Here is a 26506-nt window from a genome sequence, read left to right on the forward strand (position 1 = left end):
TTCCACTTAAAAGTTACTATTTATAATGTAATTATAACCTGGTGTTTGAATTTGTTACAGGATTTTACATTGTTAGACAGCCGTCCTAATAGAATTTGCTTCTCCAAAACTTGTAAGAATTATTAATCCATTTAAAAACTGGAGCATTCTGTCACTGTATATTAGTAGTTGGGGTGGACTTTCTGTTTGTGGACATTTGGTATAATAATAATAATAATAATAATAATAATAATAATAATAATAATAATAAATAAGAAAAATAAAAAATAAAGAAATCAGTCACTCCTTTTAAGAACAAATACAAGATACTGGAAAACCAAAATATTTGAGAGAAAACAATAAAAAGATGAAATCATTTCTAAATATTGCTTCTGTTTTAATGTGTTCTATATGTTTTTTCAGTTGGTAACTGCTGTCGGTTACCACTGAATATATCTATGTAATGATTTCATCTTCCTAAGTTTGTAAAGAAATCAGCTAATGTTCATAAAAATAAAAATCCACTAAACCAAATAGAATGAATATGAGCCATGTGCACTACTAAAAGCAATATACAAAGTACAAAAAATGAAAATTAAACTGAAAAGTATGTATTAGAAAAAAAAATGCTATTATGAGGGGTACAATTTACATTAGCTAAGCAACTCACAGGGGTGAAAAGCTTGGTCTCCTCAACTTTGACCACTTTGGATGATGCTGCAGCCTGGTAAGCAGGTGTCAGACATAGAAAAGATCAAACAAGACAAAAGGGTAAGCAGCCTGAAACCAAAAATCTGAAACCAAACGTCCTCTTCATTTGACGGTCTTGGTTAAGAAGACTTACATAGCTTTACCTCAAAATGTAATGGGTGTTTTGACGTTTTTTGTGAATTAACAGTTTCCTTCTACAACATTTTGCCAAAAATGTGTAGACAGTTTAAAACAGTTAGGAGCTAATGTTTTTTTTTTTTTATTTTATTTTTTTTATTGCTATGTTGTGCGCATGAAAGAAATCCACATTTGGCTTTAATATTGTTATTAATTACATAATACTAAAGTGCCATGCAATGGCGAAATGTTATACACTGACCAGTAAATAGACTTTTTTCCATCTGTATCACATGATGTTTTAAAATAAGTCCAGGTCATGTCTAGAGCAATGTCTGAATTAATGGTGACTGGAATTATGAAAGGTTGTCGAGTAGCTAAATGTTTTAAATACAGAAAAACAGTTGTAGTTTTCTTACTGAAGCACCGCTGACACACTTGATACTGACTTTTGAAAATCTTTTATTCTCCATATTTTATTTTATTTCATCTTTTATTCTTATTTCTTTAAAGTTCTTAATTGATTTTTTTCTCTCTCTTGTATTATACAGATTAAAATGATATGGTGTATTATATTTACTGGTCAGTATAATTGCAGTTTTTGTATTTTTTGGAAAGCTGTACAGTGACATTGGTTGCAGAAAGTTTTTATTGTAACTTTAATTATAGTATTTTTAACACACTTTAATCTACTGCAGCAGGAGCACAGGCACTGTGAAAATGATATGTCTTTCCAGAGGTTACTACAGTATTATGAATTATGAAGTACTGTGAATCAAAACTGATAGTCTATCCTCTTTATGAAATACTTTTTGTCTAAATGGCCTGGTGAATAAAGTGATGTATTATGGGGTAAAAAAAAAAAATCAGTGAAGTGAAGCTCATCTGTGCCAGTTAAAAAAAGTTCTGTAACTGATGGTTAAATAATTGCTAGGACAAACTGGCATGCACCAATGGTTTAGCTGAATGCATCATGAAATATTAGTCGGAATGGACTGGCTCATGCAGTTATTGGAAAGAAGCCACTGAAGAAATCAAAAAGTACGGATACCTGTGCGGATCATAGCTTCCTCCGTCTTTATTTCCTGATTAGGGAAATAAGAGTAATGTTTTGTTAATGCTTAGAACAGTAAATACAAACATTCACGATGTAGTTCTTCATGCACAGCTTCTAGTTCCTAAAGAGAAAGGCCTTTTGTTAAAATATAAAGGGTTTTTTGGGGAGGGGTGGGAAGGGATGGGACACAGTCCCATCAAGAATTATTTTAAGGAGTTCAAACAAGAACGCTATGAGCAAACCTAACGCTTATATTAACTAACCACCAGGTAAGTTAGAGTAAAATATTACAAATTTGGCCCAAAGTTGTGCTATAAATTGTAGCTGTTAATGGCATTAAAACAAACTGGTTTGAGAATAAAGGGAATGTGTAGATTGCTGTCTTAAATATGTATAAATAGGTATGAGAGAGAGCAGACTGCAATACTATGTATCATGGCTAGGCTGTGTAGTGTTGCAGTGAGCCAAGGACTGGAAGCCAGGAGATCCAAGTTTCAAATCCCAGCACTGCCACGGACTTACTGTGTTACCTGGGGGAAATGCTTCCCAGGAGCGTACCATTCACAGGTACAAGCAAGATCCCAGAAGACTGCATTACAGACATTTATAGGTTTCAGTCTTAGGCTTGCTATCAGAATGTTGAAAAGTTGACAAACAAACTAAAAATAAAAACTTTCTCCCCAATTTAGAATGTTCAATTACACTCCCTTCACTGCAGCAATTCCCACAACAGCACAGGAAAGCTAAAAGGTGTCTTCCTAACCCACGATCAAACCAATAGCCTCTTTACACCTAGGTGCTCGAAAGCAGATGTCGGCAAACTATCGGCCTCTGGAGGACAAGGGCCAGCCCTGCAGGTGTCCACTTGAGCTCACCAGGTGCCTGACCAGTAGGGTCCGCTGTATCAAGATGATGAGAAACAGTCCCTGCAGATTTTACCAGCCAGGACACAAACCTGCACTCCCCTGTCTGTATGATTCACCTGCACACCATCTGGCTGTGCCTTTACCAGGTGGGCCACTCTGAGACCACCAAAAAATATGATTTTTTTGGATTCTAATCAGATTAGAAGATTATTTTTATTATTATTATTTGTTTATTTAGCAGACGCCTTTATCCAAGGCGACTTACAGAGACTAGGGTGTGTGAACTTACAATTACGTCTCACCCGAAAGACAGAGCACAAGGAGGTTAAATGACTTGGCTCAGGGTCACACAATGAGTCAGTGGCTGAGGTGGGATTTGAACCGGGGACTTTCTGGTTACAAGCCCTTTTCTTTAACCACTGGACCACACAGCCTCCTATGACTTTCATTGGTTTCCAGCAATGTATTTACAGTACCTACTGTAGTAACAATGTATCTTTAACAGAAACATACATCCGAAAGTATCAGTTATTTACCTGTTTCAAGTCCCCTAGACCTAGGGTTACACTGTCTATGACCCCGACAGCTTCTCAGCTCCATTAACTGTAGATGAAGCTCGTTCAGGACTTCCCTGTCAACAGTGTGCACTGCATTTGTCAGCTGGATAAATCAGAAAAATGAAAACTGTGTTATGTAATAGAAGTTTAAGAACATTTACAAATGAGAGAAGGCCATTCAGCCCATCTTGCTCGTTTGGTTGTTAGTAGCTTATTGATCCCAGAATCTCAAACAGCTTCTTGAAGGATCCCAGGGTGTTGGCTTCAACAACAATACTGGGGAGTTGGTTCCCACGATTCTATGTGTAAAAAAGTGCCTCCTATTTTCTGTTCTGAATGCCCCTTTATCTAATCTCCACTTGTGACCCCTGGTCCTTGTTTCTTTTTTCACTTCAAAAAAAGTCCCTTGGGGTGAGATTGTCAATACCTTTTAGAATTTTTGAGCAATGCAACTTTTTTTGCAGCAAACAGTACAGTAGATCCCCTTAAACCTGCTGCTGAAGAAACAAAAGCTGCCATTCTCTTTGATTAAATTAGTTTTATGTTACATGTACTGTAGGTTAGTTGTGGTTACTGTATATATATATATATATATATATATATATATATATATATATATATATATATATATATATATATATATATACATATACAGATGAGCTCAAATTTGTTGGTACCCTTACAGCTCATTGAAATAATGCTTCATTCCTCCTGAAAAGTGATGAAATTAAAAGCTATTTTATCATGTATACTTGCATGCCTTTGGTATGTCATAGAATAAAGCAAAGAAGCTGTGAAAAGACATGAATTATTGCTTATTCTACAAAGATATTCGAAAATGGCCTGGACACATTTGTTGGTACCCCTTAGAAAAGATAATAAATAATTGGATTATAGTGATATTTCAAACTAATTAGTTTCTTTAATTAGTATCACACATGTCTCCAATCTTGTAATCAGTCATTCAGCCTATTTAAATGGAGAAAAGTAGTCACTGTGCTGTTTGGTACCATTGTGTGCACCACACTGAACATGGACCAGAGAAAGCAAAGGAGAGAGTTGTCTGAGGAGATCAGAAAGAAAACAATAGATGAGCATGGTAAAGGTAAAGGCTACAAGACCATCTCCAAGCAGCTTGATGTTCCTGTGACAACAGTTGCAAATATTATTAAGAAGTTTAAGGTCCATGGAACTGTAGCCAACCTCCCTGGGCGCGGCCGCAAGAGGAAAATCGACCCCAGATTGAACAGAAGGATTGTGCGAATGGTAGAAAAAGAACCAAGGATAACTGCCAAAGAGATACAAGCTGAACTCCAAGGTGAAGGTACTCCAGTTTCTGATCGCGCCATCCGTCGCTTTTTGAGCGAAAGTGGGCTCCATGGAAGAAGACCCAGGAGGACTCCACTTTTGAAAGAAAAACATAAAAAAGCCAGACTGGAATTTGCTAAAATGCATATTGACAAGCCACAATCCTTCTGGGAGAATGTCCTTTGGACAGATGAGTCAAAACTGGAGCTTTTTGGCAAGTCACATCAGCTCTCATTTTTGTTCACAGACGAAAAAATGAAGCTTTCAAAGAAAAGAACACCATACCTACAGTGAAACATAGAGGAGGCTCGGTTATGTTTTGGGGCTGCTTTGCTGCGCCTGGCACAGGGTGCCTTGAATCGGTGCAGGGCACAATGAAATCTCAAGACTATCAAGGCATTCTGGAGTGAAACGTACTGCCCAGTGTCAGAAAGCTCTGTCTCAGTCACAGGTCATGGGTCCTCCAACAGGATAATGACCCAAAACACACAGCTAAAAGCACCCAAGAATGGATAAGAACAAAACATTGGACTATTCTGAAGTGGCCTTCTATAAGTCCTGATCTGAATCCTATCGAACATCTATGGAAAGAGCTGAAACTTGCAGTCTGGTGAAGGCACCCATCAAACCTGAGACAGCTGGAGCAGTTTGCTCAGGAAGAGTGGGCCAAACTACCTGTTAACAGGTGCAGAAGTCTCATTGAGAGCTACAGAAAATGTTTGATTGCAGCGATTGCCTCTAAAGGTTGTGCAACAACATATTAGGTTAGCGGTCCCATCATTTTTGTCCATGCCATTTTCATTTGTTTTCTTATTAACAATATTATGTTGAATAAAAAATCAAAAACAAAGTCTGATTTCTATTAAATATGGAATAAACAATGGTGGATGCCAATTACTTTTGTCAGTTTCAAGTTATTTCAGAGAAAATTGTGCATTCTTCGTTTTTTGTGGAGGGGTACCAACAAATTTGAGCACGTTTGTATATATATATATATATATATATATATATATATAAAGTCATCTCTGCTTGACGGAGTTGAAAATATTTTAGATCTACACACAGATTCAGTTGAAAATCAATTATATGTATTTACCACTAAGTAGTGTAGTACTTGTTTGAGTTTAAAGACAAAGCAGTATGTCAGCTAGAGTTTCTGTTATATCTGATTTAACTTAATTAACCAAATCTCCTTACCACATATATGAGAAAGGAAAAGAATACTAGGAATGTGTTTGATAACTATTAAAAGTACAAAGTTTGTTTATGCGTTTCTTTAGAAAACTCTAAATATCAAGTCTTTTAGCATTATGTTGTGATGTTAATTTTTTTTAAATGTACATCAGCGTTTTTGATTGCATCATACTTAACTTTAACTCAATAGATTATTATACATTAAAACTGGTAAAATGAAAAAAAAACATATAGCTATCTATTTATATGAAATAGCTCTCTCACAAACGGAGACAAATATATAGCATTTGAATACAAAAACTAGTAACTAGTAAAATTAGTTTTTACAGACACTGCTCGCTTCCTCATTCCTCTCTGTCCACAAGAAACAAGGCAGGCTTTCTCCGCCTCCTCTACACTCCCATTAGCCAGAATCACCGCTGTCTCAACTCACTCTGGCCAAGCAGCGTTTCTGCAGCCTGTTCTGAAGCCTTTAGTAGTGTCAGTATTCCCTGCTTGCTAGGAATGGAATACAGAAAAAAAAACATTCTTTCCTCTACTCCCGCTTAAATTCTGGAAGCGTCTGGTCGCCTTATTGCACAATGGGATATGTCTGGATCAAAAATGGTGTGTACGTTCAGACAACCAAGACCTTTAATAAATGTGGCATATTAGATACTAATTTCAAGCTTATATCACGATACACAATGTCTCACCCCTAATATATATATATATATATATATATATATATATATATATATATATATATATAGTTTTCTGCAGGCTGACCCTTGATTGCAGCTTACTCATGAAATCATATATACTACTTGCTTAATTAGCCTTGCATGGAAGCTATTGCATTCCATGTGCTGTTTAATGTTTGTGTAAACTAGTTAAGCCTGGATTCCCTTATTTAATTCCTAATACCCTCTTCAGCACAATGCTTCTTACCTGATAAGGATCATTGTTCATGTCAAAATATTCCAAGAAGCCAGTAGCAAACTCACAGAAGAGGATATTGTGTGTGTCGTTAATTGTTCGTAAACACCAGTAAGTGTTGTTATTGGCACTGGTACAGGCACAGAACGACCCCACTGTAATTAGAGTTTGAAAAGAGGCAGTGAATTTATTGGCATATGACAAATGATTTACGGCAGCCTAAAACAGCAAAAAAATATATTGAATTAAACAGCTTATCAAGTTCTGACAGAAAAAAAGACCAATCATCATTAGACCACCACCATCATCATCATCTTTTAGAACAAAAAAACTGCACTGCAAATCATATTTTCCACTAGAATGCATGCAGATAGGTATTGGCAAGTAGTTGGGGGGGATCTTATACCCATGGCCTCTACTTTGACCTTTACTATATGGCATCAAACTCAAATTTGATACTATTAACTACTAAAGCTATTGTCCACTACAGTGCACAGATGAGGATTACCGGACTTCACTTACAGTTCCAGAAGGGTGCGGTCTGCCAGTGGTCGTTGTCGTGTGTAAAGCAGGTGAGGCCTGGCAGGCTGCAGTCATCCCCTTTCTTCAAGCGCTTCTTTTGCTTTCTCTCCTTTTTTTTTCGCCGACTCTCATTAAAATTCTGCACTTTACCATCAACCTCCTGTACTGCTTCCCTGAAAAAACAGAAATGATAGTTTTGGTTTTGATTACACTCTTTTGATTGTCAGTGAAAGCCTAATGTATACACTGTAATTAGAGCTACCTGCGTAATATGAAGTCAGCTCACTACATACAATTAGTTGCATGATAATATCATAAGAAGGGGACAATGATTAGCTGACAGTGTTTCTGTCTTTGCCACATCCTGTACAGTTTTTGTTTAGGGATACAAATATTAATGGAATACATCTGTATGGCCAGCAGGGTAGTATTTTAATATGGTAAGTTAAAGGGATGGAGAGCGTACAGCAGAACAAATGCATCAGCTTTGAAAATAGTACCACACAGTAAAGAAATCAGTCCAATAGGAAGATATTGTACTCACTTAAAGGGATGGAGACGATGGTTACTTTTCTTTCTTTCTTTGTTTCTCGGTGCCTGTTCTTTGTTAAAGTAGCTGTTGTTTGTTTGTAAAAGAAAACAGAAGTTATTATTATATATATATATATATATATATATATATATATATATATATATATATATATATATATATATATATATATATATATATTATTTTATGGAATAACACAAAAGGAGAGCTACTCCAAAAGGAAATTAGTAAAATGTTGCATTTGCCATTCACCTGATACTGATGTCCTAGGCTTGCCATTACTGTTGTTGGCATCGTGACTGATCTGATTTTATAACAAGCACTATGTTTTCATGGAGTGGCCCAGGCCTTATTAGACTTTAAATGCAGCATAACAAACCTCTTACTACAGTCACATTCATCTGGTCGTCTTCGTTTTAGATGTCCCCTCACTTCTCTCAAATTCTTAATTTTGTCTTGAAGAGCTTCAATCTACATTTGAAATTTAGGGGTAAAATTCAATGTTAGTGTCTCACAAAGCAGCAATTTAAAACATGATGAATTAAACACATGTATTCAAACCTCTTGGGCGATGTAGCTCTTATGGTTCCTCCAGGCCCTGGATGACTGGTAGATTTCTCTCTCGCAATGCACTGTGTCATTGGCCAGAATGTAACATCTACAAAGCAAGCAACAAGAGTGAGGTAGTCAACAGAGCTAACGAAACTAAATAATCTTTGTTTTAGTGTTGAGCTGTGTTGTTTTCATCTGTACATACTGTATAGCCCCCACTGTGAGTACTAACTATGATTATTTTGAGGAAACCTGTTTTAATCAATGCATTCGTATTTTTTACACTGATTTAAGGTATTTCTTGAAAGTGCTGACTTCTATTAAGTGCTTAGTATGTTAAAATTAAGGCATGATTATTTTATTAACAAAAGTTTCAATTTATTCAAGACAACTTGATGGATTAAATCACCTAGTTAATGATTTATGTATGCAGCTGCTATTAATAAATTTTAGCTAGATAGTGACTAACGAAACAAACAAGGAAACATTATTAAGAAACTCAAAAAAGTCTAATAAATATGGGCATGTTCCAATTCATAAAACAACAAATTTCAGTTTATACTACTGTATGCATGCACAAAGAGTTTGAGTCTAACATTTTCATAGACCTGTCGCTCACCATCTATTTCAAAAATAATCTCAGGACTGTATCTATTGCTATGGTGACAGATAGCGCCAAGATGCCTGTGTCTCTGAGCTTACTTGTGAGTGACTTTTACAGAGCTGGGCTGTCCCACTGCATTGTCATCAGCCAGCATTTCTTCCAAATCTTCCTCCACCTCTAGATCATAGTGACGCTTGCTGATGTTCCGTGTCTCGTAAGCTGGCTGCGCCTCTTCCTCAAGGTTAATATCGTAAACTTCCCCTTCAAATTCTACTGACAGGGACCTGGTTGGCCGAGTGTGGACAAAGCGTGGCTTGTACCCTGAAAAATGTAAATTCATTTTTTTAAATTTAGCATAAAGAAAAGTCAGCTTTGTTCTTAAAAGGCACCTCTCGTTACACAGAACTCCAGGAGGTACAGTTTGTTGGAGTAATCTTACTTACCTGAACGTGATGTTTAGACTGTGTTTGTGTGTTACATTGGACAGACTTTTTTTCTTACCCCTGTGGCAGAGAATTACCCAAACAGCATCGGTGTCTGTTTAAACAAATGTCCACTAGAGGGCACCAGCGCATTTCTCAATTGTATTACCATGGACATTATGGTTCACAAGTAACAGAAAAGATAGATACATGTAATGTCTTTTTTATTGAAAGCAATAATTTACACACATTTATGCTTTTAACCACTGAAGACCAAATACTTTTGTGCAATGATCTACAGTGGGTATATTCGAACTCATCTTATTATTTATCTATTTATTTCTTTTTTTAGGTAGTTTCTTTTTAGATACGTTTTCATATATACAGTAGATGCCAGTTATTAGCAACCCTGATAAAGGCAACTTTTGGTTATTAATAACATTTTCCCAGGAACCAATCCCATCCCATAGACTTTAATGTTAATGGAATTCTGATATTAGTAACTGCACGCCGCTTATTGACAACTTTATTACTAGTTGCCAGTGCTACAGAGCGCACTTGCGTGATTTATGCACATCCTTCATGCAGCTTTTATAACATATTAACTTCGCAACTGTGTATTTCTGGCGGACTGAGGCAGGATCGTGGCTTTGAAACTGGTTACGAAGCTGCACGCAAAATTGAGATGGATTTACAGTAGGAGGTGGTACATTGTAAAATGCAGACAATGTTGGAAAATTTCTTATTTTAAAATTGTATTCTTCAGAATTCATTTTAAGTACAACACATATTTTGTATGTTTGCTTTACTCACTGTAAGGACAATTGTAGTACATCGTTGTGTAGTACTATTAAAGCCTACTATCTTTTTTTGTTTCACACCCATGTGAAATAAACAGTTCTATGTTTGGGTATTTTGTGTTTCTCATGTTAATATTTTAACACTAACATTTAAAACACGTGTATTTCAGTGCCATATTTGTACAACTACAGTAGGCCTATATATCGTTGCTGCATATAAATACACTTGAAAATTGGGGCGTTTTTCGCTTATTGGCAACTTTCGGTTAATGACAACTTTTTGCTGGGAACTGAGAGGTTGTAAATCTACTGTATTTGAGAACTTTGTCTGTGCTTTTCCAACAACACTTCAACTCCAACAAACTCAACAAAAAAGCCTTACATTTCAAAGCTTTTCATCTAGTGGAAAATGTGTGCTATTTGTTGGAAGGAAAAATAAAACTCCTATATACAAACTCTTGAGATCACAGATTATGTTTATTACTGGTTTTGCCAAATGAACAGCTCTCCACCTAAACTTTTAAAAGCAAGTGGCCCTAACTCTGTCTTTTGTGCCAACTTACTTTGGTTAGTCTGAGAAAGCTGTCTTTGATTCCGTCTTTCCCCTCTGGCTGGCTTGTAGTCAGTTTTCCCACAGTCACACTCCTTCTCCTTGGAACTGTACCCTCTGGATCGCAGGCTTCTTGTCCGCTTTCTTTTTGCTGAAACTTTCAGAGACCCTTTGCATTTGTGAATTCGCAGCTTTCCTGATGTGTCCTCAATACACTGCCACTTCTGTTAAACAAAAGTTAAGATTAAAAATAAATAAATCTACACAGAGGCATAATTTACCCTGTCTGTTGCGCCTGCCAAAACTATGTAAAATGTAGTAGCTTTTTACATACACTATTAGATTGTATTTACAAGACAAACCAGGCAAAGAGAAAAACCCTTCATGCACCTAAAAGAGGTACAGTAGCTAATTAGCCATTTAGGCTCCAAGCACTTTGTAAATGTTATGTACTGTATCTCCAAACAAAATCTCTCGCAACATTGGTGACCAACAGCCACAGGTCAATCTAGGAAATGAGATAAAAGTAGTTATAACCTCCAACACCATGAATAGTATCACAATTCCTGTACATCTCACAGTCATACTAAGTTTCCTGAGATCCCTGTAACCTGAAACCTGAAATCCTGTTTATTTTGTTCACAGAGATAGTTAACACAAAAGGTTCAAAAGTCTGACAAGTGTTTTTTTTGTGTGTGTCTGGTTAAGCTAAGTAAATACAGACACCAGTCTAGTTACCATTTACAGAAGAAAAAAAAATAGTTTCTGCTACTGTTAACACACAGCCACAACAAAAATATGAAAGTTAATTTGTCCTTAATCTCTTAATTTGACACCATATTTGTGGGGAGAGGCTTTTATTTGACCATAGTTCATACATTTGCTCAGAACTGTGGGGAACTGTGTCCAAGCCCTCTCCATGCTGCACTGATTGAATTTCCTGCAAAGGAATTACATCTTGACAGCCAGATTGTGTGTCTGACAGCAATGTTATTATACTTGCATTCAAAATCTGAGATACAGACAGAGACAGTGGTGACTGGCAGCTGGGCTGTCTGTTTGCATGGCAGAACTAAGTGGCTCGTGTTAAGCAGAGCAGAGCTGGGTTACAAAATTTCATTCATGCAGCATTATTTACAATGTGTAATTTGGTGCTGTACTGCTGTGCTACTCTTCCCCGTTTAGTTTTAAGGATAGACCTTCATTTTAATCCCTTTCCTGTAGCCTAAACATGTTATCGGATCCATTAAATCCCAAAAGAGTCTAGGCATATACCATTTTTAAATACCATACTTTTAAAGTGGTTTAAAGTATATAAACTACTGAATAAATCATTACAGTGCATCTGCTAAACTTATTATGTTCAAGCAAACTGCTTATTAAAAACTGTTTTTTTTTTAATAATGACAGAATATGAAATTGGATTCCTGATAAAACTGCCACGTAGCCAGCTTTGATCCTGCTGCACTGTTTGAGATGGCAACATCGCCATTGTTCTCATTATCCAGCAGGTCTGTAGCGCAGTGTAAACAACTTATTTTTAAGCCCATCCTTTTGAAATGTTAGTTTATGGTCCTTAATCACCTTTCATAGCAGCCCTGTCAATTTATTAAAGGATTTAAACTGTGATAATTAAGGACAACAAAAAAACACTTTACATCAATCTTGCATTACAAAAACTGTAATTTCAGGTAAAATGTGAACGCTGGCCAGATTTTTAGATTCCATGTTGCTTCTTTTTCCTTCCCGACATTTAACATCAAAAAATTGATTTATACATTTGCCCCTATTTTTTTATTATAACAACCCTCTGTGCTCTGTCTTTGTGATGCACAATGAATTCAAGTGAAATCTGTTTGGATCAACAGGCAATGACCTAATGTATCCCAATATCATAATGCAATGCAGACACACAAACTGAGCTTGTGCCTTCTGGTGCAGTAAAGCAGACTATGTTTGGTCTTCTTTAATAAATGTCCTCATTGTATTCTAATTAACTGTAATAAACTAAAACTCATCAGGTTTGGAAGGAGGACAAAAAAATAATATGTTTTGGGGGCTGCATTAGAGAGAGAATCACCAAACATTTATAAGCTGGGTTTTATTGTTAGAAAACCATACAGAAATTTGTATTTTCAAATCTCCAACCAGTTTTGGTATCATAAAATGTATACTGACCTGAACACAACAGATGGACAACCCTATTTTTAAAGACCATTGCGTTGCCACAAACTCAAGCGCATAACGACAAACTGAGGAAGAAGGTGGCACATCAGTTAAAATAAAAGTACTTGAAACACTAATGGCAATGGAAGTGCTGTTTCCTCACACATCAGGAAACCCAAACGCTACTGTCTTGTGAAATATAATATGCACCATCGCCCACAACATGGCATTCACAGGGTATGCTTGGTGACTATGTCTTGTAATAGGACTTGTAACTAAACTAATTACACAATAAAGCCATTAGTTCATTGTGTACTGTAATTGACTACTCAAGAAGAGGGGTGATGATCCAAGTCCATTTTTGATGACATTTTGTTTTTTTGAACAGTGGTTTTGTGAATAAATAACTGCTAGCAATTGTTTGAGCATAACTTTGTAATAAAAATACAAATGGTACCTTTACTATGTAACTGCTCCAGAGTAGCAAATTGTAACTGCATATGGTACTGCGAGTTATATGAATGGCACTGTGTTTACCATATGTGGAATACAACCATTCTAGCCTTTCCATGTTAAAATGCTATAAACAGCAAGTAATCGTTGTGGTTCTTACCTGGCCGGGCTGTTCACAGGCGGTCTGGTATTTTGCTTGCTGGCACAGCTCTTTCACCCTCTCGTACTTGGGCAGGTTGTTAGACTGCTGCTTATTATTGTTGCTGCTCTCCTCCTTCTTACGAAGAAACTTTCTGCAACATAACAGAGTTGGTTTAGTTTCTTGCTTCTGGAATCTGTCCAGGGTATTAAGGCCTATGTGGTCTTGTGGTTAAGAGTAATGCTCTAGGAGCCAAGAGACCTGGGCTCCAATCCCAGGCCATAAAATCAGGTTTATTATGGCCATTTGACCTGCTAGAGCATCACCTCTGCAGCAAAGGAATCCATTGGAAATACAATGTTGTATGTATGACAGTATGACACATGTGTTCACAATGCACATGACTTACACCTATGTAAAACCACACACTTGCAGTATGAATGTACAAAATCAATTTATTCTAAGGGACTAAACTAATTAACAATGTGTTCTTCTAAGACCAGCATGTCTTAAATGATATATTCCTATTGACATAAATGTTTTTCTTTAAAATAAATACATTGATGGGAATACAATGCTACTGATAATGTCCCACACAGAGGTTATCCATTTTACAGAGTTCCTTTAACAGTTATCTTCATTGCGGTCTTTGTCCCTGGAAATCACTGTGCTTAACACCTAATGGTTCTTACTATCTCTAGCAGCCACCAATATGAAATTGGTTCAGGAGAAGCTGACAAAATAAACCTTCCTGTTACACGGTATGCAATTTCATGCAGTGACAAACCAACAGACATGAAGAATGTCAACTTCATTGTTCAAGCTGCCTTCCAGGGAGCCCTGCTTTCAACTAAGATTGATGGTATTCGCTTAGCTCCAAGGAGGACATTGTTTTACAAAGTCCTACAGGGGTAAGGTAACACATACGAAATAATAAAAACAAGTCATGTGTGTGTCTCCCAACAAGAAGAGTTAAATGCCAGCTGACAAAAACACATATCTGACAAATGAGGGACATTGTTAATACAATTAATAAAAAAATAAAAAAAATAAAACATGACGACATGACAGATGAATATAAAGCAGTTACCCTCTCTCCACAAGGATTGTATCCCGCCAGACTTTGGGTTTTCGATTTGATCTGAACCTGAAATACAAAAAAACATAAACACATAACACATTGCTGTATGGAAAGAGGTTCGAAGTACACTTCGAGAAATATCCCAAATCTGCTGTGTGTGTGTCAAATGAATTATTATTGTTTACCATACTTTACTATGTTTACTATTGTTTATAAAAAGCAAGGGTATGCAGACAGTGTATGTAGGCTTTACACAAAAACAAACAGAAAAAGAACAGCCAATGCACCTCAATTCTGACCTGGATTAATTTCCCCTGCAAGTGACAACTGTACCAACTTGTGCTCAGTTGTTATGTGTTACTGTGCTGTGGACTGCTATACAGTCATGAAGAAACGGAATTCTCCAGAAACGGAATACTCCAAAAACGGAATACTCATTTCACTTGTGACCTCTGCTGGATTAAAATCCAGGCCTCAGGAGCTGACATGTGTATCAGTATCAGCCCACTGCACACCTTTGGCATGACTATATTAACCTAAAACTAACACTGAATAACTAACCTGTTTCCTGTTTTTTCTGGTTCCAATAGTTTTAAGATAGATTTTCCATCCATATCTGGAGGCGTATCGAGTCCTGCGATGTCCAGAATTGTTGGAGCAAGGTCAATATTTAAAATCATATGAGGATGGCTGCAGAACAAAATGGCATGTTGATGCAAACACACTGCTTTGTTAATATTAAAATATTATCCAAATAATAAATAGGTTTTCCCACTGTTCATAACCTCCAAAAATTGGCTTTATACAAAAGGTCTGCTTTTATAGTAAATGACATGAAAGGCTAAGCTTCTGAATTTATTAAACAGGTTTCAAAGAATTTAGTTTTAGTGAAAAAATAATAACTGCAGCCTTCAGAATTCTGGAATCATAAGCTCCGAACTCTGATCTGGAAGATAGGATTCAGTGTCTGTGGCTGTGAGACACCCATCATGTACCAACATGCCTAATAACTGTGTCTGTAATGACATTTTACCTGAATGTGGAAGGGAAACATTTTGACCTATGATTACAGAAATTCACTCTATCTACAAAGCAGATGCTGTCTAGTTAAAAAGTGAACGCAAGTCTTTCAGTCTGGGCTACTACCCATACCACGATACAGTAGATAGAATGTCTTACATTGATCCTGGCTCAATGTTGGGACCACGGACAAAGAAAGGGACTCTGATGTCAAAATCATAAGGCATGGATTTTCCTTTCACTAGACCAAACTGTCCGATATGGTAGCCATGATCAGCTGTGTATATGACGTAGGTGTTGTCCAGCTCTCCAGTCTCCACAAGCATTTCATATACCTAGAGAAGCAAATACAATGGGGATTACTTGACAACTAAAATGTAGGTGAAAAGGCATATTGTCACTAAAAAAGGTTCAGTTTAATAATGACATGGAAATGTCACAAGGTTGTTCCACATCCCCAATTTTCAGTCCAACAAAATAATTTAAAAACATCAATACGTGGTGAGCCATCCCCAGACATTTGAACATTATTCACTTTGAAATGAAAATATGTCCTGTCTGTGAGGCAGGAAGCTGTTTTACTAGTTTAAGTGAATTAACAGACCAATAAAAGCAATGAACAAATGGTATTATGTTAGAGATGAGTTTGACATTTTTTAATTAAATCTAATCCCCCAAATACATATTAGTTATATTTGTTACCTTTTTCAATGTTAGAAATGACACTACATTGTGTTATGTTCAAACAAAAATGATAGTTGCTTCCATAAACTATTCCAATTGTATGCAAAAAAAAGTTTAAGGTGTATGAAAGACCCAAGACTATTACCCACTTACCTTTTCAACAGAATCATCCACAGACAGAAGCGTCTGCAATCTTTTCCGATGCAGAAAATTGGTAAACTCCATGTTTATGGGCCTCATCGGGCCAGTGTACTGCATAATCCAATGCTTATCCATGTTGGGTGCATAGTTGTAACTGGGTGTACTAGAAGAAAAGAAGAACAATGATATTACAATAGTGTCATGTTAAGATTGCAGACCACACAAAAATGCAATGGATTTCTGAAAACATGTGTTTTATAAACATTGTATTAGGTGGTCATTTGCTTGATTCTTGGACACAGACCAAAATATTCAATGGTGTGTTCCTTCTGAATTAATTTAAATCTAATGAATACTTCAAATAAACTGATTAATACACAATGAAGGTGCTACATATGGTCTTATGAGTTCAACTTTCATTATGTCAATATTTTGGCATGAAGTTGGTTTTAATATAGTGAAGTGGCCTTTGTTGTTAAAATGTACTGCACATTCTATTACTCACTACTGCAAACAGCATACAAAGCCATTGGAAACAATTGAGTGCTGTAACCATACTGCACTGGTGGTCAGATAAATCTGGTTGATTTTTTTTTTTTTTTTTTTAATAAATAAGGAAATAAAGGCCTTTGATTATGTTTCAACGTAACCTTTTTCACATACAAATAAAGAGATCATTATGTAACATTTGCAAAATCAAACTAAAAACAACATCACAAACAAGTTAAGTTAAATCGCATTGAATTAGAGGTAATTTGCACACCAATACACCAGAAAAGGTAACGGGAACTGCAAACTGCTGTTTGCTATTCATATAGTCTTTGCTGTGACAAACAGAATGGCAGGCCTTTGAGCCGATTCCTTAAAAAGAAATAAAAAAATTAAAGAGGCAAACCACTAATTGCCCTTGCACTAAACTAATTGCGCTGCACTAAAGCTTGATAAATTGGGTCTTGTGTTAAGAGGCCAGTGGGGGTGGCTTCTATTTGTGACCACCAATGTGGAGAACTTAAGGAGCCAAATGTTGAAACAATCTGCAATTACATCCACCCATGTGGGGGGTAGGAAATTTGATCAGAGCACTGTTCACATGGTGCTCCAAATAGTTTATTTAATTCACGTCATCCTCCTATACCTCCTAAACCCAACAGGTCATTAATGAATATCGCTATAGAAACCAGCTATTCAGCAGATGTGAAAAGTAGCTGGCTTTTGCCCGCAATTCATCTTGTTCTCTTTGTCTGCTTTATGAACTTTTAACCTAACCAGTCACGCAGTCTAATAAGAGTCACAAAAGAAACCTGCCAGGCTATATTTTGGCAGCCAGAGACAGTTTTACAACAAAATCCCCAGGGATTTAGGGCCATAGAAACAAACAAGGAACAGCCACACCTGGCACCTTCAAAAGCCTTGCTGAACAAACAGTTTAGCACAACCTGTTGGCCTAATCTAATCCTGTTCACTTGTGCACTCACTCTCAAGGAAGCGCTTTTCAGTTGTGATAAAAGATTCGCTTCCATTATGTGCTGAGCTATGAAAACATGCTTGAAGGTGCAGAAGTCAAAAATGAAATGCTTTTTTGTTTTTCGTTCAGGTTTTCCTTTAACAGAGATATTTCAAAAGATTTATAACGAACTGGTCTATTGGCACTTTTTATACACCGGTTTCAGTGCAGAGACTGCCAGGGTTGTTAAATGCCTCACACCTCTTGACATTAAAACAACAAATCACACTGCCAGTGCTCTGAAACACTTTTCATGAAAAAGTTGGGATATGAAAGAGAGGTGCAGCTGGGAAAATTGAGATGGAGAAGTGTTCATTAAAGTTCCTGAGTTAGGAACGATTAAATGCCATGAATTGAGGGGGTTGCCTTGTACATTTTTTTATGAGGGGTCCAAACTTTCATGCTGTGGTTTTTGGTTGAGAGCGTTTTATCATAAGGCAATGGAATTAACACTGACCACAGCAAGGCAGCTACTAATTGAATAAGGAGGTAAGTGTTTTATTGTGAAGTAAACTATTTTTTAAATCAGTTTCATGCTTAAATATCAAATGTAAAAACAATCAAACAACAACAAAAAAACTGTATGGGGGGGGTCTATGTCTTTAATAAGCATATTAGCTTTTAATTTCATGATGAAAATATAATTCCCATAAAAACACGCTACATTCATAACCTGCTGTTGCAGGTAGTAGCAGGAGCATGAAGCCGGGTTTTATTCTGTGCATTGCTTACCAACCAAGTCAATGAGTAACAAAAAGCAAACCCACATCATACTTAAATGAAAAAAGGGGCAGGCAGTTTATGCCAGATGTGGAGCTGGAAGATAAATCCATTTCTTGCATGAAATGCAGAAGGGTGAAAGTGGCGTCTTTTTAAAAAAAAGCCAGCATGTTGTATGATCATGCTGGTTTGTTTATGGAGCCGCCAGCATGCTGACTGAGCTGCCTTGTGCAGGTATCTCCTGAATCTAATCAATCAATACGAACAAGTCAGCAGTGTCTGTTAAGATGAAGCCTGTCATAATAACCATCAGGAGGACTGGGTTTAAAATACCCTAAAGGAAATATGTTGATATAGATCGGTTGCATATTATATTAATGGTTGTAACATTAGGAGATTTAGTAGATACCACTGAAAGACAAAAAATGAGACTTATCCAAACATAATACACAAAGTGTTTTTTTCAGCTTCAAGGAAACACCAGCTTCTATGGGCAGCTGCTTGATAAGTGATGTGTGAGTGACTTAAATACAGTTAAAAACAGGTTCAATTATTATTCCAAAAAGCATTAAAAAAACACATTTTGATGGCTTTATAACTGTTGTTATATTGTTTTCCCTGGGTATTTTTTCATGTATTTTCAGCTTCCTACCAGAAACAAAGCAAATTTCATACCCTGGCAGCATCAGAAAGAGGCAATGAAGTGGGGCTTCAAGTGAAGGCAATCCACCCACCTTCCTGCCTGGAACTGTAGCAGCAGTTAGTGCTACGCAGTTCTGAAAGGAGAGTGCTGTTTTATACTCACATGTGCTGGGAGGCATTGGGGAAGTGCTCTGAGAACTGTGGGGCCGAGTCCTCTGGTCCGTGTGGAGCGGCATGGCTGATGACCATCATTACCGGTCTGTGGGGGTACATCCGTTTGGAGATTCTGAAGTAATTAATGCTGTCGTTGGTAATTAAATCTGTGAAATAATCCTATATTGAAAAAAAAAAAAAAAAAAGGACTCAAACACCCCCTTTAATAAAACAATGAATGAACTGCTGCTGTCCCATCCAGCTGCTAGATGACTACCATATATACAAGTAGGTGCATGAAGGCAATGTTTAAAAAAGTGCATAGTTATAAGACTTATGAATCAAATGCAAGTTCTATAAAATGACTGACCCTTCAAGGATTAATGCATCCAGTGACAGACCACTGTACGCATCATCCTGCAATTGTGGCTCCTGATGTAAAAACAGGGTTGCTTAGAAGATAGTATACTTTTATTCCAGAATGTACATGCTACATATTTTGAGAAAATGTTTTATTGTATTACAGTTGAAGGCAGTCTAGCCACTGTGGTTAGAGCTAGGGCGTGGGAGCTAGTCCGGGGAGTCAACGCATTAATCCACAGCCTTTATCTTCCTGTCCCTGTCCCAAACAGGTTTAAACTGAATAATACATCTCCATCTGGCAAAATCATGAATAAACATTAAACAAACAAAAAAAAATCCACATCGATGATGCATCACTTAAGAGCTAGTTCATGAGCCAGTCCTCAGAGCCAGCTAAAGTTAAAAAAAAGAACGACAACAGAAAAGGAAACTTGAGCAAGAATTCAAACAGAAACATCTGTGATTCCTTGTTATCTCCCCAAATCTGGATTTAAAAAGGTTTTAGCAAGCCAGCTTGTAAGAAAGTGTGGAGGCAAGTGTAAGCAATATCAGGCACACAGGCATGACTAATCACATGTTGAGGATCCAGTGCTCCAGCACAGCTGCAAAGGCACCACCTGAGGCCCAGGCTCTGTCGCATGTCAATGTTTGTACAAGTCAACCAGATGTGGCCTTTCTCGTTCTGTAAGCACCACCCCAGCAGGCATATCACTCTCAGAAATGAATACTATAATTAGGTGCCTGGGCAATTGTTTATATGATTGGTAATGATCTTGGCAGCCCGGGGCATCACTTTCTAAATATATTTAGCTCCTCAAGTGCTGAATCACTAGAGCTAAAGGTAAGCTTTTATGAGTTGTAAACACAAGAAGGAATTGTGGATTCTAAAAAAATAAAAATAAATTAGTGGTGCGATCGGCACCTTAACTTCGTATTCAATTATCGTATAGACATTTATCAACGATAATCGATGCATTGGTGTTTTATTTTCAAAATAAAGAATAAGCATTCGTTTTTTGTTTTTTTAACAGAAGATCTAACAAATAAAAACACTGTTGTGCATAACAGTTAAACAAAAAGGCACAACTTATATTCAAAAACAATATGCGTCCGTCTGCATCAGATGTCTCTTTAGCATTGCAATAATAATAAAAAATACTCTATTTTAACAGATGTAATTTTTACCTGAACTATGGTTGTTCATTACTGTTAACATTTTATATACAAAAGCAAAGCAAAACATTTGAATTAATCTCACAAAGCCTGACTAATTTAACTATCATACTAAATTCAGCTTCTTTTTATATAATATTGCCATATGATGCAAACACAACATGCTTTGAAACAAAAGAAGGTACATCAGTAGATTTAATAGATTTAAAAAAAACAAAACATATTGCCTTAATTTTTAAATCAAGAAAACGTGAATACAATAGGCCTACTTCTGATTTGGCTTGTCCAACACGAATGTAGAGGCCTAAAGTGTGTATCCTAGCAACGTGCTAATCTACCGTACTAGCACTAAAAGATGCATATGTAATCGAAGCTCTGGAAATTTAAGGACAGATGATCAATAATCGAAGCATCGATTAATTGTTGCACACCTACAATAAATAAAAAAACTAATTCATGGTTTTATGAAATAAATTTATGAAATGCTGTTCATCAGCTAAAACACTGCCTAACACTGCCAATCTTAATCCTAAATATTTGACAGAAAATGGTGATGCTTTGGTAAACCTATGGAACGCATTGATGGAAATGTCCAGTGTGATTTTTGACGCCATCTCCCGATTGGCTTGCACCGCCCAGTTCTGTCAATGTTCTTTTATTTTTATGATTTCAAGACGAAATTACTTATTAAGGAGCTGTGTTTTCAAGACCTGTGGTCCTGACCACAGCGGAGAATAAAAGCCTATAATATAGGCAAAATAAAATATAAAAGACAATGTCTAGGCAACACATAAACTAGTCAAAGCTAGTGTTTATAATGCTGTAGCCCTAATAATAATAACAATACACATTTATATAAAAAAGTGAAATGCTGCTTTTTTTTTCTTGCTGCCACAATGTACAGCAACACTATTTCTCATCTGTTACCTATTTACCTTTTGTTTCAAAGCATGTTGTGTTTGGATTAAATGGCAATATTATATAAAAAGAAGCAGAATTTAGTACGATATTATTTATTTCTTAGCAGACGCCCTTATCCAGGGCGACAAACAATTGTTACAAGATATCACATTATTTTTTTACATACAATTACCCATTTATACAGTTGGGCTTTTACTGGAGCAATCTAGGTAAAGTACCTTGCTCAAGGGTACAGCAGCGTCCCCTACCAGGGATTGAACCCACGACCCGCCGGTCAGGAGTCCAAAGCCCTAACCACTACTCCACACTGCTGCCCTAGAACAAATTAGTCAGGATTTGTGAGATTAATTCAAATGTTTTGCTTTTGGATATAAAATATGAACAGTAATGAACAACAATAGTTCAGATAGAAATTACTTCTGTTAAAATACAGTATTTATTATTATTATTATTATTATTATTATTATTATTATTATTATTATTATTACAGTGTTAAAGGGACATCTGACGCGGACGTACGCATATTTTCAGTTGTTAAAAACTCAAGTCCTTTGTATTTCTTTTCTTATAATCGGAAGTGTTCTAATTTGAATAGAAGTTCTGCCTTTTTGTTCAACTATTATGCACAGCAGTGTTTTTAGTTATTGGATCTTCTGTTAAAAAAACTAATGTTTGCTCTTTATTTTGAACAATGAAACGTTAATGCATCGATTATCATTGATAAATGTCTTATGATAATCGAATACGAAATGAGTGTGTAGAAAAGAGGGTGCTCAAATTCTTATTATAATTATATATATTTTTTTATATTATAAAGTCTATTACCCTAAAGTTCCAATCCCCTGTACTCAGATATATGCAGCAGTACTGCAAGTAATTCTGCGAATCAGAGCTGCAGTGAAGCAGGTCATCTTGGCAGGCATCCCAAACTATCAGCGGAACAAGAGAGTGAGCATGGCGTGCTGCTATTAAACATTTATTTAACACGGATCTCTCAGCAGCCTCAGATCCCAAGTTTGACAAAACAGTTCAAAACATTTTTTCCATAGTTTAATGGAAAACAGTACTCCCAAAACCCTACATGTACATGGAAACAATCAGTAATACTGACACTGTCTTATGGAAATCTGCTCCACATGGGTGTGTTTCTTCATGCTCAATTTACAATGCTGTCAGAAGGGAAACTAGGGATTTTAAACAACGAATCGGAAAAAAAAGATAAGATAAAAGTAATTTCCTAAAGCTGCTTTCCGTCAAATTCTGTCATCCAAAGCATACCAAAAACATTCCTAAAAATGGAAAAAGACTGAAATAAAGTACAGGGTTTAATTTAATGTTACCTACTGTATAAACACATGCATCAATTGCAGCTGTCATGTTCATTATTCATTGTATTTACACACAAACCACAAACACAGTATATACTGTATATATTTTAAAAACACAATTACCTTGGCATAATCTGATCCATGCTTTTCCTTGTAACCGTTCCGACAGACGGTGTAATTGTAAAAGCGGGAATTTTTTATCAGCCCAACCCATTCTCGCCACCCTGGTGGTATGTAGCTACCATTGTATTCATTGAGGTATTTCCCAAAGAAAGCTGAAAAAAAACAAGGTGGAGGTATAAGACTGTATTCAAATATAGTACCCAATATTAGATCCCCAGCTGGGCCAAATTTCACCACAAATATGCCACAGTGGCGGGTAAGTTTTTGTACACTTAACACTTTGAATGCCAGCAGCTCTGTGCCAGTGGTGTGGATTTGCAACAGACTGCTGTACCGTTAATAAACAGAAGCTGTTGGTTAAAAGAACAAGAAACTTGAAAAAATTGTCACCACAACTTCTGCTTTTGACTGATCTATTATTTAATATATGCTGTCATTCAAGTGTTTTTTTTTTTTAGCAAATCACATATGAAAGTGATGTTGGTGACAACCAAACAAAACAGAGAAGGAGGCGGTACTTGCGCTGTGAAGTGATAGGACTAGTTTTCCGTACAGTCCATTAGCATCTCTCTCTCTCTCTCTCTCTCTCGTTTTTTTAAGAATTGAGGTTAGTTTCTGATATTTACTTAATTAAATCTAAAAGGATTTTTATAAACAGCTTCTGTTAAGATAGTATAAATATTATTGTATGTCATTCTTTTTAGATGTAAATCACTGTTAATGAGAACTTGTAAATGCTTACTGCTAAATTAGTTGAAGTAATGTTTACATGTGTTTATTTCTGATTGATTTACAATAAAGTCAAATATTATTTAAATATGTTTGCTGCATGACCGATCAAGAAAACAACTTGGTAAGTTTTCAGTGTCTGTGTGTGAAGGGCATAGCAGACAGCTTGTAAGATTGAGTGCCACAGGAAACTTACACAGGTTCGAAAAAAAAACAAAAAAAACATCAAAGACGTGTTGGGCTGTACGGCCTTCTCTCCGGGATTACTTTTTACAAATAAAAATGCTACCAGAGAACAGCAAAAACAGTTTTGAGAAAGTTGGTGAAAATGCTGAAAATTATTTTCGCAGAAGAAAATAAAAATCGTCCTGGCAGAGCTGTCTATTTATGTCTTGGGGGAAAAAAAAAATACACTGCACTGCAGGCTGTCTGTCTTCTATTTGCCGACCAAGATAGTGAGCCCGAAAGTTGTGATCTTCAGGACAGTTTAGCTAGCGAGACAGGAAGCGACAAGGTAGGAGGGGGAAAAAAAAAATAACAAAAAAACTGTATTGTATACAAGTGTAATCATATTTGTTCTACAGATCTACCAAATGAAGACATAAACAAACTCTACGATTTTCTTGTATTGTTGCATTATATTTGTATGGCTTACACTGATCTATTTACATATCTTTAAAGGTAAAGTATTTTTATTCTTTATGGCCACACTTTCTGTTAGAACCTTTCTAATCTGTAATTTACACTCATTCTATTTTATTATATTTTATAACAAAAAAATGTAAATTTAAGACCAATTAATGACTCAAATGTGTCATTGTTAGATAAACTAGTAATTGTATTCATTAATTTTAGTTATTTGTACTGAATGAAGTATGAATTATATTATAATTAGAGCTTCTGTTTTTCGGGTTTTATTAATTGTATTTTTCGGTGCTTATTTTTAGCTATTTTCGAGTTTTATGTAAATCGTTTTTTTCGGGGCTTTTGATTTTGATATACTGTATGAAATTAGTGTTTTTCGGTTACTTACCAAAATGCTTGAGCGTTTTTTTTTTTTTTTGTCCAAATATGTATAGTAACTCGACAGTACTTGCACACTTAAGTTGTACCTTCTTTCCTTTGCTGTCTTCGAAATCCCTATGGTCACGGGCACATTCTTCTGCGGTTTTTGTGTGTAGGCATTTCGCCACAATTCTGATTTAAATCCTCCGTATCTTAACTGTAATACCGCTTTAAATCTCGCTAACAAACCTCCATCCTGATTGTAATCTTGTTTTAAATCTCGCAAGCGGAGTCTCCAATAGAAATGTAGGAATGTGCTGTCACTCCGTAGTTGAGGCGGGTTTAAAGTATTCAGAAGGAATCAATGATAGATACATGTCAGGAAGGCGGGACATTGCCCAGCAGCACTGGGAAATGTATTTATTATTATTTTTGTAGTAGGTTTTATTTTTATTTTTTTAATGGGAAAAGGGTAAAGTCAACGTAAATAGATTAACTATTTCCAGTTTTTTCCGGTGTTTTCCGGTGTTTATTGGCTATCCACCGATTACATTTCTTTTGTATCGGGGGTGTTTTATCAGGTTTTATCGGTTAAAACTGAAAATCAGAAGCTCTAATTATAATAGGTGTCTCTACAACATTTAGTTTTTGGGTTATACAGTGAAAATATTATTGTATTTATTGAATGTATTATATATAGTTAATTAAATTATACATATATTCATTTGAACAACTTGCATTGTTGAAATATTTACTGTTGTTGATGTTTTGTTTCTAATGTTTTGTGAATTAAAAAAAAAAAAAAACAAAGATTAATAATAGAAAAAATACATAGTATATAGTATATTACATAGTTTTCAAACACTATCCTCTCCTGAAGACATACGGTGTATAAAGTACTATATAAAATAATTTATTAGGAAATAATTTCACATTTACCTATATTGTACAGATTTTTACCAAGTTTTCCAAATCAAATAAAATAATGCATACCTTTACAACCAACCATTTTATAGCCATGTTAACGTAGTATCTTTTTTGTACTTTTGTTGCATAATTTATTTATTTATTTTTTTAAAGATATTCAAGGATATATAAAACCACTTACTAAATTATGTGGAATGTTGGTGACAGACAACATTCTACGGGAAAGCAATGTGGCATTCAAAGTGTTAAGGCTGGTTTATATACCATCGCTCGACTGTCGTTGAAGAGCAAGGCGACCTGCGATCATCGCTGTCGTGTCGCCGTGCAGTTTATAATTTATACTTTCTACCGGCAAACTGCAGTCGCCGACAGTTCAAATCAATGTTGACCTCGTCGCTATGGTTATTACAACGCCAAAATGGATGACCGGTTGTTTGCGAGAAGCTGCTCAGTGTTTATCCCTGCGTATATGCAGTCAATAGAGCTGATTATAAAGATCAGATGAAAAAGGAGAACGCATGGGTATC

General features: G+C 36.1%; 1 protein-coding gene across 6 annotated transcripts in view; it reads right to left on the minus strand.

The window, feature by feature from the left end:
* LOC117435361 (extracellular sulfatase Sulf-1-like) overlaps positions 1-26506 on the minus strand; it is an 80227-nt gene that overhangs the window by 4282 nt on the left and 49439 nt on the right. For 4 of the 6 annotated variants that reach the window (XM_059017283.1, XM_059017282.1, XM_059017284.1 and 1 more), the window contains exons 4-18: positions 23319-23470; positions 19421-19590; positions 16404-16554; positions 15726-15901; positions 15108-15236; positions 14556-14612; positions 13487-13619; positions 10721-10931; positions 9034-9256; positions 8341-8437; positions 8159-8250; positions 7774-7845; positions 7230-7402; positions 6720-6862; positions 3267-3390 (exon numbers count right to left, since the gene is read on the minus strand). In XM_059017283.1, coding sequence (XP_058873266.1) covers positions 3267-3390; positions 6720-6862; positions 7230-7402; positions 7774-7845; positions 8159-8250; positions 8341-8437; positions 9034-9256; positions 10721-10931; positions 13487-13619; positions 14556-14612; positions 15108-15236; positions 15726-15901; positions 16404-16554; positions 19421-19590; positions 23319-23470 — 2103 coding nt within the window. Of the gene's footprint in view, positions 1-649; positions 704-1858; positions 1893-3266; positions 3391-6719; positions 6863-7229; positions 7403-7773; positions 7846-8158; positions 8251-8340; positions 8438-9033; positions 9257-10720; positions 10932-13486; positions 13620-14555; positions 14613-15107; positions 15237-15725; positions 15902-16403; positions 16555-19420; positions 19591-23318; positions 23471-26506 lie in introns of all 6 variants that reach the window. The other 2 variants (XM_034058450.2, XM_059017286.1) reach the window with 2 other exon arrangements.

Source organism: Acipenser ruthenus, chromosome 3, assembly GCF_902713425.1.
Source record: "Acipenser ruthenus chromosome 3, fAciRut3.2 maternal haplotype, whole genome shotgun sequence".
Taxonomy (NCBI): Eukaryota; Metazoa; Chordata; class Actinopteri; order Acipenseriformes; family Acipenseridae; genus Acipenser; species Acipenser ruthenus.